Source organism: Phyllobates terribilis, unplaced genomic scaffold (assembly GCF_046119375.1).
Source record: "Phyllobates terribilis strain yellow unplaced genomic scaffold, ASM4611937v1 Scaffold_88__1_contigs__length_6355796, whole genome shotgun sequence".
NCBI lineage: Eukaryota > Metazoa > Chordata > Amphibia > Anura > Dendrobatidae > Phyllobates > Phyllobates terribilis.
In genome coordinates, this window is record NW_027362848.1 from 1,123,765 (window position 1) to 1,141,725 (window position 17,961).

At 42.2% G+C, this 17,961-nt stretch overlaps 1 protein-coding gene across 1 annotated transcript; it reads left to right on the forward strand.

Moving 5' to 3' along the window:
* The first annotated feature begins 5,905 nt into the window (after window positions 1-5,905).
* On the forward strand, window positions 5,906-17,698 carry LOC141197811 (uncharacterized). Its single transcript, XM_073662886.1, has 5 exons — window positions 5,906-6,027; window positions 6,110-6,230; window positions 6,314-6,411; window positions 6,588-6,678; window positions 14,196-17,698. The coding sequence occupies exons 1-5, from the start codon at window positions 6,004-6,006 to the stop codon at window positions 15,347-15,349; spliced, it is 1,488 nt and encodes a 495-aa protein (XP_073518987.1). The 5' UTR covers window positions 5,906-6,003; the 3' UTR covers window positions 15,350-17,698.
* Window positions 17,699-17,961: the final 263 nt, after the last annotated feature.

Here is a 17,961-nt window from a genome sequence, read left to right on the forward strand (position 1 = left end):
GAGTAGTGAATTTCATTTTCCTTCATAGCCGTCACACTGTGCCTGCAGTGCGGCTCCTGGTATGTATGGCACCTTCATCCCTCTTCCTGGTATGTATGGCACCCTTCATCCCTGTATGTGTGGCCCCCCTCATCCTGGTATGTTTGGCACCCCCTGATCCCCCTCACGCTGCACAGAAAAAAAATAACAATTAAACTCCCCTCCTCTCTCGTCCAGAGCTGTGTCCCGCTCTTTGCTGGAATAGTCACTGCTCCCCATGCCGGGACTGTGTGCGTGGGAAGCAGTGACCATTCATTCTCCCTAATAGCGCGTACACTGTATGCACAACGCGGCTCCTGCTGGGCTCGGCGGTCACCGTGCCTGCTATTAAAGTCCATGAATATCCATGGGCTTTAATAGTGGGCACGCTGACCACCGAGCGCATCAGGAGCCGCGCTGCGGCTACAGTGTGCGCGCTATTAAGGTGAGTGAATGATCACTGCTCCCCACGCACACAGTCCTGGTGTGGGGAGCAGTGACTATTCCGGCAGAGCATCTCGCTGCTTGAGGGCGCATGGCAGTTACGCCATGCGCGGCTCACACAGTGAGATCCCTGTCGGCAACAGAGCTGGACGCAGTGCTGGAGGAGAGAGGAGGTGAGTATGATTGTTTTTTTGTTTTTTTTGTGTAGCGTGACAAAGCGGAATGAGGGGGGCCGTACATACCGGAATGAGGGGGGCCATACATACCGGGATAAAGGGGGCCATACATACAGGGATGAAGAAGGCCATACATACAGGGATGAGGGGGGCCATACATACAGGGATGAAGGGGGCCATACATACAGGGACCAGGATGAGGGGGGCCACACATACAGGGATGAAGGGTGCCATACATACCAGGAAGAGGGATGAAGGTGCCATACATACCAGGATGGGTGTGAGGGGGGCCATACATACCAGGAAGAGGAATGAAGGTGCCATACATACTAGGATGGGTGTGAGGGGGACCATACATACCAGGATGAAGGGTGACATACATACCAGGAAGAGGGATGAGGGGTGCCATGCATACCAGGATGGTGGATTGGGGTGCCATGCATATCAGGATGCAGATGGGGGCCATGTATACCAGGATGGGGGATATTAACAGAATTGGGGGACATTACTCCTATAACAGTGTCAGCAGCAGACCCCCTCCCCCTTAACAGTGGATCATGATCACATTTTTTGCTTATAAATTTTTTTTTATTTTCCTCCTCTAAAACCTAGGTGCGTCTTATGGTCCTAAAAATACGGTATATATCGCATATGCTTAGCAAATCTCATAACTGATACAATGACCAATCGTGACAGTTATGTATTACTTTCCCAAGATGCCTCATCTCAGAGAGCCTATGATTCACCACCGCATCAGATGCCAAGGGGGGACCAACCTATATCCTAGGACCTGATAGGTGTTCCCGTGTCCACTTGCAGCGTCGATAGCCCGTGTACGCTGATGTCAGGTTATTTACCTTTTTCCCTATTGGATAACAGAGCCAGCCACTCATCGCATGCCATGTCTCGCCCTCTGATAGGTGAGTGTCAAATGACATCGCTCTCCATGGGTAATGGAGCCGGCCACTCATCGCATGCCACGTCTCGCTCCCTGATAGGTGCGCGTCAGATGACATCACTCTCCATGCGGTGACATCACCAGACATGCGCACTCACCAAAATTCCAAACTCAGGACACATTGTGTTTCAATAACAAACTGCGCATGTCCTCAAATCTCTTAAAGAGACATGATCCACATATGCAGAAAAGGAGAGATAGACAAATAATCATCATCTCTCCCTATCAGCGTTATTCATTACTCAAATCGAATGTCTGTGAACTATATAGAATAGTTGCAGGGACACAATATTTATATAAATATGAATAAATTCTCTATGCTAATCTCATTAATTACTCAGATCAATTTCATATAAGCCATAAATTAATCAGTTGAAATTGTCTAAATCCTACTATTTACATAAAAAAATTAATTGCTGGTTTACTCTCAAAAGGTTGTAACACTAACCATCAGACATATTTCCATATATCCTAATAAGTCTTGTTATCACAAAAACTTATATATAATTAACTCAATAAATTAATCATCTACTAGTATGTTGTTATTCAACATTCATAGTGTAAATAGGCATAATTCATTCATGTCACTCATATAAATGCTCCTATAGGAAAGCACTATAGCTAAATAAATCCTTCATTAAGCCCCATAGGACTACGTGAATTAAGCTTATAGATCCATCTAGCTTTTTCCCTCAAACATAATTGGTCAAGGTTACCTTTCCTAGGGCCAAGGGTCATTTTACAAATGCCCCAAAATAGCAGTTCCAGGGGTTTTTCTGCATGTAAACCTCTCATATGCTTTGAGAGAACCGTATCTGCACCAGTATTAATAGAGCTAAGATGGTTAGATATTCTCCTCCTAACCTCCTGGATGGTCTTCCCTACATACAATTTAGGGCAGGGACATTTCACTACATAAATTATCCCCTTAGATCTGCAATTAATTTGGTCCCTAACGAAATACTCATGTCCATCAGTTGGATTCGTAAAAGTCGTAACCCGAGTCATATATTTACTAAAGGAGCAGCCCCTACAAGGATCGGAGCCTCCATGATGTTTCGATTGCCAACTCAGAATACTGCCTGCTCCTCCTAAAATTTCTGTAATTGAGGAAATCCCTCAAATTTTTCCCTATATGGAAGGTAATTTCCGGATGTCCACCAACAATCGCCCTCAAATCGGCATCAGCTGAGAATATAGGCCATTACTTCCGCATGATGTTATACACTGTGCTTGTCTGATCATCATAGTTTCCTATATGTCAGACTCTATTATTCTCTGGTGCATTCCTCTTGGGGCATAGCAGCGAATCCCTGTTAGTTGTCTTAGCCCTATTAAAGACTTTGTATAGCACCTGTTTCGGATATCCCCTTGCTGTAAATCTTGAGAATAGATTCCTACTCTCTTGGATAAAAGTATCCTCATCCAAACAATTATGTCTCGCACGCAGGTATTGACCTACCGGTATATCTGCTCTCAACACCCTGGGGTGCCAGCTATCCCAATGAAGGAGATTGTTGGTGGGGGTCGGCTTACGAAATATGTCCATATGAATATTACAGATCCCATCAATTTGGTTTGTCAGGTCAAGGAAATTGATCCTCTTAAAACCGATTTCATGGGTAAAGAACATTCCAATCCGATTCTTATTCAAAATAGATACAAAATCCCAAAAAAATCTGTCACCATCCCACAAAATCAAAACGTCAATGAACTTACCCCAAAATAAAATGTGACTAGTATGAAAACTGAAATCCTCATTGAAAACGTGTTGGTCCTCCCACCACCCCAAAAATAAATTTGCAAAGGTTGGGACACATGTTCCCATTGCGGTCCCTTTCTTTTGATAGTAGTAAAATATATCATCAAAGGTGAAAAAATAATGCGTAAGTACGAATCCTAAGAGTGACAAAACAAGAGTTATGTGATAAGAATTGTCTACTCTTCATATTTAAAAAAATACGCAATTGTCCCAATGCCCAGCTCATGGTTGGTATTACTGTAGAGGGCCTCCACGTCCAGACTAGTCAGAATGATGGTATCAGATACAGTAATATCACTTAGTTTAGAGACTAGATCTTTTGTGTCACTTATAAATGAGGGTAATGCATGAACAAATGGTGTTAAAATTTCGTCAAGATATGTACTCGCGCTCTCTGTCAAGTGGACTTCAAGCACTTCATGCTTCCCTCTGCCGAGAAGCTTTTTGGAGAAAGAAATTTCATTCTCCAGCAGGACCTGGCACCTGTCCACACTGCCAAAAGTACCAATACCTGGTTTAAAAACAACATCATCACTGTGCTTGATTGGCCAGCAAACTCACCTGACCTTAACCCCATAGAGAATCTATGGGGTATTGGGAAGAGAAAGATGAGAGACACCAGACCCAACAATGCAGATGCGCTGAACGCTGCTATCAAAGCAACTTGGGCTTCCATAACACCTCAGCAGTGCCACAGTCTGATCGCCTCCATGCCACGCCGCATTGATGCAGTAATTGATGCAAAAGGAGCCCCAACCAAGTATTGAGTACATTTACTGAACATGCATTTCAGTAGGCCAACATTTCGTGCTGACTTTGGTCTTGATAAAACAAAGGACCTACACCAGCAGATGACATGGCTTCCCAAAACATCACTGATTGTGGAAACTTCACACTAGACCTCAAGCAGCTTGGATTGTGTGCCTCTCCATTCTTCCTCCAGATTCTGGGGCCTTGATTTGCAAATGAAATGCAAAATTTACTTTCATTTGAAAACAACACCTTGGACCACTGAGCATCAGTCCAGGTCTTTTTCTCCTTGGCCCAGGTAAGACGCTTCAGGCGTTGTCTATTGGTCTTGAGTGGCTTGAGACAAGAAATGCGACACTTGTAGCCCATGTCCTGGATACGTCTGTGTGGTGGCTCTTGAAGCAATGAATCCAGCAGCAGTCCACTCCTTGTGAATCTCCCCCAAATTTTTGAATGGCCTTTTCTTAACAATTCTTTCAACCGGTTATCCCGGTTGCTTGTGCACCTTTTTCTATCACACTTTTTTTCTTCCACTCAACTTTCCATTAATATACAACCCCTGGCAAAAATTATGGAATCACCGGGCTCGGAGGATGTTCATTCAGTTGTCTAATGTTGTTGAAAAAAAAGCAGATCACAGACATGGCACAAAACTAAAGTCATTTCAAATGGCAACTTTAGGGCTTTAAGAAACACTAAAAGAACACTCCAATACATCACTAGTATTTTGTTGCACCACCTCTGGCTTTAATAACAGCTTGCAGTCTCTGAGGCATGCACTTAATGAGTGACAAACAGTACTCATTAGGGTAGGGTCTGAGCACATTGCTTACTGAATAGTTCAGTGGATCATACATTGTATAGGACTGGCACTGGCACACTGATGTGTTTTTATCAAATTTTGATCAGTTATTTTAAGAAGAAAAAATAAAAGTCATGTTTTAACACATCCCTGAATCATTTACCTTTGGGTAATTAGGTAGTAGCTACGTGTAATGAATATCTCCTTAAGTATTGCTAATGCCGATTCCAGTGCCAGTAAATGAGACAAGAATTAGCGTTATGGAAGATGAGTCTATGAGAAAAGTGTTCAGCTGCAGACTCCAAGGAAGAAACTGCTTGTTGTCTGTGGCCTAAAATATATAGGTTTTATTAGTAGATGACAGGGAAAAAAGTAGAATGTTGTAAACTAATAAAAATACCATGGTTGCTTGGGTCCTCCTCCAGTCTCTTCATTTCCTGGTCAATCCCAACGTACTTGTGATTCCTACAGCTAATCAGTTGCCAAAGCAGTGGCCAACTTAGCCAATGATTGGGAGCATGGAGGAGATGTCCTTTTCTGCAATTCAACTTATGTTCCAATCCATACAAGACTAGAGAATATAACATCTACACGTTCTATCTCCTGATATATTTCCCCTTATTGTCTCCAGTAATTGTATTATTACACAGAATTCTTTATGATGTTCCATCACTTTCCTATTTAGGACATCTTCTATATTAAGAGAATTTTTCTGAATCACCTATCAAGGATGGATATTGACAGAGACAAGATGGCGGAGAGGATATTACACCTCACCCTAGAGATCCTCTTCCGGCTTACTGGAGAGGTGAGAGATTCTGATGACGTCACATTACATCATTCTTATCTATGGGAATAACATATGGACAGAACTGGAGAGGTGAGGACTCTGGAAATGTCTGGAGTGAGATTTATTAATGTGTCTCTCCATAAGCAGGATTACACAGTAGTGAGGAAGACCTCTAGTGAGCGCTGCCAGGCCCCTGTGTCTGAGGGATGGGGAAGACCCCTGAGCCCAATCACGGGACCTCCACCTCACCCCCTGATACATGAGGACATCAATGACCAGAAGATCTTAGATCTCACCTACAAGATGATTGAGCTGCTGACTGGAGAGGTGACACTTCTGGGAATGCTGGGACATTATTAGTAATTATATGAAGGGATCGGGGGGATGTCGATATCATTGTATGTGTCAGGTTCCTATAAGGTGTCAGGATGTTGCTGTCTATTTCTCCATGGAGGAGTGGGAGCATTTAGAAGGACACAAAGATCTGTACAAGGACATCATGGAGGTTCCCCAGCCCCTCACATCACCAGGTAATAGACAGGACTAAATACACACTGCCTATAATTATCTGTATGTAAAGAATGAATTCAGTCCCTGTATGTGTTTCCTCCAGATCTATCCAGTAAGAGAACAACATCAGAAAGATGTCCCCGTCCTCTTCTTCCACAGGACTGTAAGCAAGAAGATCCCAATGTTCCACAGGATCATCAGGTAGATGGAGAGAAGGTGTCATGAGATCTCCCCTATGCTTGTGCTCAGTCTTGTTTTATCCACCAGTATTATATCTTTTATATTTGTGTAATGAGATCGGTGGAGATGGCAGGATTAGAGCTGATCATAGATGTGACTTCTCCATCTGTCTGTGACTTTTACATTATTTGTTTCAGGGTGAAGATCTGACCCATATTAATACTACAGAGACATATGTGAGGGATGATGAGCAGTGTAAAGAGGAGATTCCTACATATGACTACCCAGGTGAGTAGTAACCACTAAATACAGAAAAATCACAGATTCTTCTCAGTCACTGGCTGTGGCTGCTTTATCAGTCGGATAGTCCAATCATATCTCAATCGTGTGATCACCATTTTGCCGCTAGACTACAACATTCGCCTCCAAATGAAAAATTGTTCTAATTACTTGGTGAAATTGTGAAAGCCCTTTTCTATAGATCTTACAACCTGAAGGATCCACCTACCCCCTGGGTTTAGAAGACGCTGACCGTTACCTGCCCAGATCTGTGAACTACAAAGCCAAATGACAGCGTACGTAGAATGTGCTGACAAGTGAGAAAATCACTTGAAGAAAAATATTATGATGGGCCTGTAAGAGAAAGCGGAGGGTAATGATGCTGTTGGCTTCCTAGATCCCTGATATCTTATTGGATGAATCTACCTTCTCTCCCTTCTGTGCTGCTGAATGTGCTCATATGGTCCCTACAAGACCAGGTCCAGTCTTTCTGGCCAAACTTCACTTTTATGATCGACAACATTAAATGTGCAGTGAGGGCCAAGTGTGAATTTCTGTACAATAACAACAGAGTTTCCCTTTATCCTGAGTTTACAATTTCTATTGCAAACCAACTAACTTCAAACAGGATTGTGATAAACTATACAAAAAACATTACACCTGTGCCATGATATATCTCTAAGCTGTGCGTGGCTGATGGCTGTAATATACATTTATTCACGCCTGCAGGAGATGTGTTGGCTCCAGCCCTGGTTTCATGGATTCACTCCACGTCATAAATTCCATTATGTTTTTAATCCTCAGGAATTCAGATTACTGCACAATCTCTCCTGAAATGGGGGCGCTAATACTTTCTCTACTCTTCTGGTCAGGACTCCCAGTAACGCCAATGGTCCACCATAAATGAATCCAACTCCGGTTTAGTGTTGGAGTTCTCCCCTCATACATAGGATGTAACATTTTTTTATTCATGCTTCCTTTTGTTTGATAGTTTAAAGTGGGATCGGCCGGCCTCACTTAATGTTTAACTCCCTGGTAGTCTTTCATAAAAGATCTCCATTACCTCTTCCAAATGCCCGAGTTCTGAATTTAAGACACCTCATCTCTGCACTATCATAACAAGTTCTCTTTAAATGTCTAACATTTCTTCTTGAAACTCCATGTGACAGAAAATATTGTCTCTTACGATAGTTTAGATTCCTAAGAGCCGCCGAGCCCCATACTCTAATTACCAGAGAGGTTTCACCACTAGTTACTCATTTTTACTGATGAAGACTGTTGAGTTTGATCATTTCAGTTGACGTGTCATTATTAGTGTTAAGCGAGCATGCTTGTTTAACCCTTTAAACGAGCACGCTTGGGTGCTCGGTGAGTATTTTCGTCGTGCTCGGCGTCTATGTTTGAATCGCCACGGCTGCATGTCTTGAGGCTGTTAGACAGCTGTGACACTTGCAGGGATTTCCTGTTTGTTAGACAGCTGTGACACACACAGGGATTGCCTAACAGCCGTGACACATGCAGCTCAAACATAGATGCCGAGCATGCTGCAAATACTCAGAGAGCACCTGAGCACGTGCTTGTTTAAAGGGGTAAATGAGGATGCTCGCTCAACACTAGTCATTATCTATGGTCACATTTTTTGACTACAGTAGTTAGTGTCCAAAATAATTTGATTTAACCACTTCCCGCAGACAGTTTTATGTTGCTAATCAGGCTCCATTTTTCAAATCTGACGTGTGTCACTTTGTGGTGATAACTTTGGAATTCTTTACAAAGGATAATAGGAAACAAATGGACCTTAAAAATTATTTTCCAACTTCTCTTGAAACCGACAATACCCTATATACGGTCGTACACTACTGTCTGGGCACATGGCAGGTTAAGAAGTGGAGGAGAGCCATTTAGCTGCTTGAATGCAGATCTTGCTGGAATAGATTGCAGACATAATGTATTGGGGACACTGTTCATGGTCACCTGACAGCTCAGAAAATGGCTACCACGAACAGGGTTGGTGCTATCTACTCCCGTTTTTCAGATCCCAGGGATTGCTTGGCTCAACATTCTTTAACCCCCTTACATGGATCTGGACTTACAAAGAGACCCCTAGGCTTGGGCCACGGTATTACCTGCTATTCTGTGTTGTGAGATGGCAAGAAGAATAGTCAGGTTGCCGGGTCAGAACCATGAGGGCAGAGAAAAATCAGAAAACACGAGTATTCAGTAAATGGGCCGAGGTCACAACCGGAAACAAATACACAAGATGGGAGATGAGCACAGGGGACAGAACCAGAGGAGAACAAGGCTGTATCTGGCAGCTTCCGGCAATATACTCCGAACTTTAGTAGGGTGTGGTGCTTTCCAGTTGGCTGAAGCACGGAGCGAGATGTGCCCTTAGTCATAGGATATCCTATAACTAAGGGCCCATCTCGGTGCCAGAAACACATAAGGAAGTTTGATTTTAACTCGGTTTTAATGATGCACTAATAAAGAATCAATTTTTACCTGGATGGTGATGCTGAATTACGTTCCTCCCCCCTCCTTCCTTGATTCAGACATAAGCACTGACCTAAAAAGGTGCAGGGACATGTGACATAAATAATTTTTAATGTTTTGACCCTGCCAGAATCTTATTTATAATGTCGCTGTGAAAAAAGAGAAAAAATCTATAAATGTCAAAACACGCATACATATTTACTTATATACCGAAGTTATATACATAAGGCTTTCACATGTTCATCATCAATGTGCGACAGTTACAAGTACAATCTTCAGCAGCTTCTAGGACATCCGTCCTGCAGGTAAGTATTGCTGATATTCTGGGCGCATGGTTAGTCATTGGTAAAAAATGGGACAATGGAAGCAAAAAGATTAATGATTAAGTGGAGGAGCAATGGAGCCGGAGGAGGACCAAGGAGTAGAATGATAGAGCTTAGATGGTAAAGAAGTTAGGTATCAGGGCAGTGACATAAGGAAAATGGGTCACCAAATAGATGAGTATAAAGGCATGTTAGGTATAGGGCAGAGACATATGAGGAATAGTGTTGAGAGAATCTGTTTGACATTTCAAATTTGTGTTCGTGTGCGGGGTTCCGAATTGTTCTCTCCAAAAAATCGGCTCCACCCATGAACATCCCTGATTTTCCACGCTGTCACGCAGATGACCGCTGCGTGACAGCGTGGCAAATTAGGGATGTTCATGGGCGGAGCCGATTTTTTGGCGAGAATAATTTGCAACCCCGAACACGAATTTGAAATGCCGAACAAATTCGCTTAACACTAATGAGGAATATAGGTCCCCACTTAGATAAGTAATAAAGCTTTTTAAGTAACAGTTAGAGACATATAGGGAGTACAGGTGCCCAAACAGATCAGTATAGAGGCATGTTGTATGATCTTGCCTGGTGGCTTGCTTGACTGCACAAAGTATGCTGGGTGGGTACCTTTAATGGAGCTGTGAACAGCTCGTGCATCTGTCTCTGGTTGAGAATGAAGGGTTTATGTATGTTTCCGCCATTACCACCGGACCGGAAGTGCGTGTGCTCAAACCCGCCCCCCAGAAGTTGCGTCAAGGGCGGGTGATGTGGCAGGGAGAGTGGGTCTGTTGGGGCGGGCCTGTCCCCCATAGGGCCATGTCACATGTGTAGCGTAACCATGGCGACAGATGAAACCCGCGCATGAGCTCTAGGTTATATGCAATAGTTATTTTATGTTGTCATCACGGTGCATCGATGAGGGGCAAAAGGGAGGTTGATCTGGGTGGGAGAATAAAACGACTTGTGCTGGTTGGATCAAATGGTGCCCGGGATTAAAGCAGTAATGGAAGGGGGTGTAAGGAATGTATGGAGTCCTGTATTAAACTATAGAGTGTGAGGCCATGTTTTTTTTGTATGTAATTAGGTTTGCAAGAATAATACATGGGAGTTGTGTGTAAGAGGGTGAGGAGAAGGTGAGGAAGGGAAGGGGTGGAGAAGGAAATCAGTGGGGGGGGGAGGTGAGAGGGGAAGGGGGTTTGAGGAACTCACCTGGCGAGAAGGAATAGGAGTAGGTTGTAGAGCTGATCTAGTGTGTTTTGAAAAAAGATTAATCAGGTTAGCCAATCTATTTCACAGTTGAGTCCCTGTGTCAGTGTCTGGAGGGTGTGTATCCAGAACCACTCCTGTTGTTTAAGGTGTTTGATATGGTTACCATCTCGTCTGGGTACTTTTTCAATCACCTGGAACCTGAGTTGTGATACTGTATGCCTGGCGCTGGAGAAATGATGGGATAGTGGTAACCAAGTTTTGCCGCAACGAATCGTGGAATTATGGCTGGCAATGTGGTCCCTGATGTGTTAAGTAGTTTCCCCTACGTATAGTAGACAACATTTGATTACATACAGTACAGACCAAAAGTTTGGACACACCTTCTCATTTAAAGATTTTTCTGTATTTTCATGACTATGAAAATTGTACATTCACACTGAAGGCATCAAAACTATGAATTAACACATGTGGAATTATATACTTAACAAAAAAGTGTGAAACAACTGAAAATATGTCTTATATTGTAGGTTCTTCAAAGTAGCCACCTTTTGCTTTGATGACTGCTTTGCATACTCTTGGCATTCTCTTGATGAGCTTCAAGAGGTAGTCACCGGAAATGGTCTTCCAACAATCTTGAAGGAGTTCCCAGAGATGCTTAGCACTTGTTGGCCCTTTTGCCTTCACTCTGCGGTCCAGCTCACCCCAAACCATCTCGATTGGGTTCAGGTCTGGTGACTGTGGAGGCCAGGTCATCTGGTGTAGCACCCCATCACTCTCCTTCTTGGTCAAATAGCCCTTACACAGCCTGGAGGTGTGTTTGGGGTCATTGACCTGTTGAAAATAAATAATGGTCCAACTAAATGCAAACCGGATGGAATAGCATGCCGCTGCAAGATGCTGTGGTAGCCATGCTGGTTCAGTATGCCTTCAATTTTGAATAAATCCCCAACAGTGTCACCAGCAAAGCACCCCCACACCATCAAACCTCCTCCTCCATGCTTCACGGTGGGAACCAGGCATGTAGAGTCCATCCATTCACCTTTTCTGCGTCGCACAAAGACACGGTGGTTGGAACCAAAGATCTCAAATTTGGACTCATCAGACCAAAGCACAGATTTCCACTGGTCTAATGTCCATTCCTTGTGTTCTTTAGCCCCAAAAAGTCTCTTCTGCTTGTTGCCTGTCCTTAGCAGTGGTTTCCTAGCAGCTATTTTACCATGAAGGCCTGCTGCACAAAGTCTCCTCTTAACAGTTGTTGTAGAGATGTGTCTGCTGCTAGAACTCTGTGTGGCATTGACCTGGTCTCTAATCTGAGCTGCTGTTAACCTGCGATTTCTGAGGCTGGTGACTTGGATAAACTTATCCTCAGAAGCAGAGGTGACTCTTGGTTTTCCTTTCCTGGGGCAGTCCTCATGTGAGCCAGTTTCTTTGAAGGTTTTTGAAGCTCCACTTGGGGACACTTTCAAAGTTTGCCCAATTTTTCACACTGACTGACCTTAATTTCTTTAAGTAATGATGGCCACTCGTTTTTCTTTACTTAGCTGCTTTTTTCTTGCCATAATACAAATTCTAACAGTCTATTCAGTATGATTATCAGCTGTGTATCCACCTGACTTCTGCACAACACAACTGATGGTCCCAACCCTATTTAAAAGGCAAGAAATCCCACTTATTAAACCTGACAGGGCACACCTGTGAAGTGAAAACCATTTCCGGTGACTACCTCTAGAAGCTCATCAAGAGAATGCCAAGAGTGTGCAAAGCAGTCATCAAAGCAAAAGGTGGCTACTTTGAAGAACCAAGAATATAAGACATATTTTCAGTTGTTTCACACTTTTTTGTTAAGTATATAATTCCACATGTGTTAATTCATAGTTTTGATGCCTTCAGTGTGAATGTACAATTTTCAAAGTCATGAAAATACAGAAAAATCTTTAAATGAGAAGGTGTGTCCAAACTTTTGGTCTGTACTGTATACCACCACGTTAGATTCTCTGCAGAATGAATGAGGACAGACATGGTGAAAGAAGTAGACATCGCAGGAGTAGATCTCAGAGGAAATGGGACACGCGCCCTAATATGACAAAATGGCAGAAAACCAGAGTAGTAGAAATTCCCATAAGGTGACTCCATTTTGGATTTTATAACCCTCAGTGAAATAATCTATAGGAGTAGTGACTATTTTGACTCCACAGCCACTTTCCGGAAATTAGCACACAGTGGATGTTGGAACGTGAAAATTGAAAATATACTATTTTATTGCCCAACACATACCAGATTGTGCTCCAGGAGACACAGACATCATAAATGAAGTGGGTTCTTCTCACTATAGTAATGCCAAATACATGGATGCTATGTGGTTTGGGCACACTGCAAGGCTCAGAAGCAAGGGGGAGATCTGACTTTGGGAGAGTGGATATTGCTGGATTGGTTTATGGAAGCCATGTTGCTTTTCAAGAGCCTCTCAGACCAGTGCCGTAACTATAAACTTCGGGGCCCCAGGGCAAAACTTCATTGTGGGGTCCCTCAACATTTCAATCACTAGAGGTTGTGCGTAACGTGGTGAAGCCTGCTACGCATTGCTGTATACAGCACACAGGCTTCACCACGTTCCGCAAGACCTTTAATAGATTTTGTTGTTTATGATGCAAGTTTTAGAAGTTAAATATTCAGTGAATATGTTTGGAAAATTAATAAGGTGAATAATTCCAAATATTGCACAATTTTAAAATAACTGTATATGTTTATTAAATAGCAGGGCTTCTCACATCTGTCACAGAGATGTGTCTGCTGAGACTGTCTCCTCTCAATGATGCTGAGAGTTTGTTACAGTCAGTGTGCACTGTGCCGGCCTCGCCAACTCTCTGTGATCTCCAGACTAACATATTGTTACAAATCTTGTGCTATGAGACTTTCCAGGCCAGTGCAGGTTTCCATTCATTGACAGCTGGCAGAGCTCCTGGAAATTATTGAAATGATAGTCTCTCCTGTCCTCCGGGTGACATTGTCTGACAGGAATATAGGAGCTGGGTATTTTATGAGATATTAAAGTATTAAAATACAATTTTTTACCATCAGTTTGGGGCCCCTTGGGTGGTTGGGGCCCCGGGGCAGTGCCCCGGCTGTAGTTACGGCCCTGTCTGAGACCCTAATAATGTGGAAACTTCTTTTTTTCCTTTGACAGATGATGGATCGGAGTAGGGACTTGTTTTTTGTGAGATGAGTAGAAGTTTCTATTGGTGTTATTTTCACCTACATAACAATTTTTTGGTGGCTTTATATTCCATATTTGGGAGGCAGAATTAACAGACAGTTGAACACCACGGTCTACTGGTTCATCCTATGAGGTTTTCTATTAGACTGTGAACTGTCATTGTCTTGGTGAATCATTCAATGTTTTTACATAACTTGCCATTCCTACAGACACTTTAAGTAGATATGTTCAAAAATATAAAATTCAAGGATATTTTATTCAAAAATAGTAATTTGTTTTATTTTTCGCAGATGACAGTACCCAGAGATCAGAGGGACAGCTGACATCTTCAGTTTTTAAATCAGATGATCTTGAGATCCCACATAATACAACTGAAGTGAATGCCATTACTCCAGATATACCATCATCCTTTCACACAAAAGATTTGTCATTTGATTCTTTAAAACAGGTCCTGTCTTCTGATTTATTACTGACTACTAAGGAAAATCATAGCCACAAAAGAGGCATTAAGAAACAAACTGCTCCTAAAGCAAAGAAGCCATTATCAGAATATGGAAATAGTCATCAAAAAATGTATACAGCAGGGAATAGATTTTTTTGTTTCAAGCATGGGAAATGTTTTAACCAGAAATCCAATCTTGTTAGTCACCAGAGAAGTCACATAGCGGAGAAACCATTTTCATGTTCAGAGTGTCAGAAATGTTTTACAGAGAAATCCACTCTTATTTCACATCAGCGAATTCACACAGGGGAGAAGCCATTTTCATGTTCAGAATGTGGGAAATGTTTTACAGAGAAATCAAGCCTTACCAAACATCAGAAGACTCACACAGGGGAGAAGCCTTATTCCTGTTCAGAATGTGGAAAATGTTTTGCAAGGAAATCAAATCTTATAGCACATCAGAGAACTCACACAGGGGAGAAGCCATTTTCATGTTCAGAATGTAGAAAATGTTTTACAGAGAAATCAAGTCTTGTCAAACATCAGAGAACTCACACAGGGGAGAAGCCTTTTTCATGTTCAGAATGTGGGAAATGTTTTACAAAGAAATCAAGTCTTACCAAACATCAGATAACTCACACAGGGGAGAAGCCTTTTTCATGTTCAGAATGTGGGAAATATTTTGCAAAGAAGTCAAATCTTATCAGACATCAGAGAACTCACACAGGGGAGAAGCCTTTTTCATGTTCAGAATGTGGGAAATATTTTGCAAAGAAGTCAAATCTTATCAAACATCAGAGAACTCACACAGGGGAAAAGCCTTTTTCATGTTCAGAATGTGGGAAATGTTTTGTAGATAAATCATCTCTTGTTAGTCACCAGAGAACTCACACTGGGGAGAAGCCATTTTCATGTTCAGAATGTGGAAAATGTTTTGTGAAGAAAATAACTCTTCTCAGTCACCAGAGAACCCACACAGGGGAGAAGCCTTTTTCCTGTTAAGAATGTGGGAAATCTTATACAAGGAAAACGAGTCTTATCGCACATCAGAAAACGTACACAGGGGAGAAGCCATTTTCATGTTCAGAATGTGGGAAATGTTTTGCAAAGAAATCAAATCTTATCAGACATCAGAAAACTCACATCAGGGAGAAGCCTTTTTCATGTTCAGAATGTGGAAAATGTTTTTACCATGAATAGGATGTTGTTATACACTAAAGAAGCCACAAAGGGGAGAAGCCATTTTCTTGTTTAAAATGCGGGAAATGTTTTACAGAGAAATCAAATTTTATCAGACATCAGAGAACTCACATAGGGGATAAGCCTTCTTCATGTTCAGAATGTGGGAAATGTTTTAACCAGAAAGTTCATCTTGATAGCCACCAGAGAACCCACACGGGAAAACGTCGCAACTACACCCAACTGGTCTCTGTATAGACTAAAAAGGCCCTAGCTGCACAACTTAAAACACCACCTCGGATCTAACTCTGTAATAGGCCGCTGAGGGGTTTCTTGTACCTTCTGAGGAATCAGAGGAGAGGTCGCAACACATTGTCAACAAGGGGAAAGGAAAGGGAGAAGTAAGATACAAAAACCATGGGTGAGAAACTAAGATACATTCATATAGGGCAAAGAAGGCAAGCTAAGGAGAATCAAAAATAAAAGGAATAAGTATAACCTCCCAGAAGCCTAACTGGTAGAAGGAAAAGCTGCTGGGAGGGAAAGCAAACAGATGGGGAGGATAGTTTCACCTTTGATGAAACTTACAAAAATCATCCTCACCCACAATTACTGTGAATTTGATAACCACACATATCTACATGAGACTGGTACAGATATAGGAAGTAAAATGGCTTAACAGTATGCAAATTTTCATGGTCAAGCTTGAAAGTGACTTCATGTCCTCACATCACATCAGGCCTCTGGCCTACTACCGTTACATTGATGATAGTTTAATCATCTGGACAGAGTCTGAGCAACAGCTAAAGATGTTCCTTGATCTGATTTAATCAATTTCATCCCACCGTCAACTTAACACTCAACTACTCCTGTACTGAAATTAACTTTTTGGACACCATCATTAAGTTGCAGAACAATGAAATAGAGACGTCCGTGTACCAGAAGCCAATTGACCTTCCAACATACCTTAAATGGGTCAGTTTCCATCCAAAACACACAATCTCCACTGTCTACAGCCAAGCCATTAGAAAAAATCGGATATGTTCCAATACTATGGACAGAGACAAATACCTTGGTGGCCTCTGAAACACCTTTTTGAAGCAGGGCTACCATCAAACAACAATTGAAAACCAGATTGCAAAAGCCATCAGACTATCAATCATGTCCTACATTTCAAAACTAAACAAGAGAGCAACCGGGTGCCTCTCGTAGTCACTTACAATCCAAATCTGGAGGTGTTAATGGGAGCTGCACGGAAATTACAACTATTATTACAAAAAGATGCCTGATTACAATCTATATTTTGAGACCTCCCACTTCTGTGATTTAGGTAGCCACCAAATCTAAGAAGCTTCATTGTCAGAAGCTCCCTGTCCTCTCCAACAGCTTCAGGTACTTTTCCCTGCAGCCAGAAAAAATGTAAAACCTGTCCATTTATAATGAACACAGACAAGATGAAGATACACAACTCACATCAGGAGACAACCACAAGATCCCAGGTACTTTCAGCTGCATCATATCTAATGTAGTGTACTTAATTATATGTTCCAAATGTTCAATTGGGGGTCTGCATGTAGGGAAAACAGGGCAAAAACTTAGAACAAGGATGAATTCTCATCGCCACACAATAAAAGAAAAAAGAACAGATCTACCTATGGCCAAACATTTTTGTATCCTTGATAACCGCATCATGGACATGAAATTACTTGTATTAAAATGTAACTTCAAATCTCAGAAAGACAAAAAAAATTTGGGAGTACAAGCTTATGACAATCTTTGACACACTCACAGAGCAGCAATGAATGTATCGTATGGATTTATGTCTTTCTACATCAACTAAGGAATGTGCTCCTCAGACCATTTTGGGAGTTTTACAATCATGGACCAGACCTCAATCACAGGACAGTAAAACTTTCACACTCCTTATCTATGAACTGTTCCAATATTTACAGCCACAACGACTTCTCCCTCTTCAATACTGATCGTTCTTCTTCACGTCACTTGTCTTATCTATTGCATTATTCCTGTGCCCTGCTGCGTATAAATATGTGACTCTTCAGATTGTGTTATAGTATGCCTGATGAAGAGATCTGAGTAGTCTCGAAAGCTTGAAATTTGTTACCATCTTTTCAGTTAGCCATTAAAGGGTATCAACCCCTGAGGACTCTCAAACCTTAATATTTTTCTATCTACTGGCTAACACGATACTATGATATATATTTTTTGCGAAATTTTTGCTAAACTTGAGAAATGTGTTTTTTTTTCTGTTCAGGAACTTTCATTCATGGGTGTTACGGGTCCGGGTGGTGGAACCTCTGTGCTTTGGTGCAAGGAGGGACCAGAGGGGCGTAACTAAGTGCCTACTCGGACCGACCCAAGTCACACGGCAGCTTAGTCGACTCCGTGAACCAGGGAGGGACCGGGCAGGTGAACCA

Excerpts from the sequence above, each read along its gene's own strand:
- LOC141197811 (XM_073662886.1), top strand. The coding sequence starts at position 6,004 with ATGATTGAGCTGCTGACTGGAGAG. Across the intron at positions 6,028-6,109 it reads TTGAGCTGCTGACTGGAGAG|GTTCCTATAAGGTGTCAGGA; the intron begins GTGACACTTCTG and ends TGTATGTGTCAG. Across the intron at positions 6,412-6,587 it reads ATGTTCCACAGGATCATCAG|GGTGAAGATCTGACCCATAT; the intron begins GTAGATGGAGAG and ends TATTTGTTTCAG.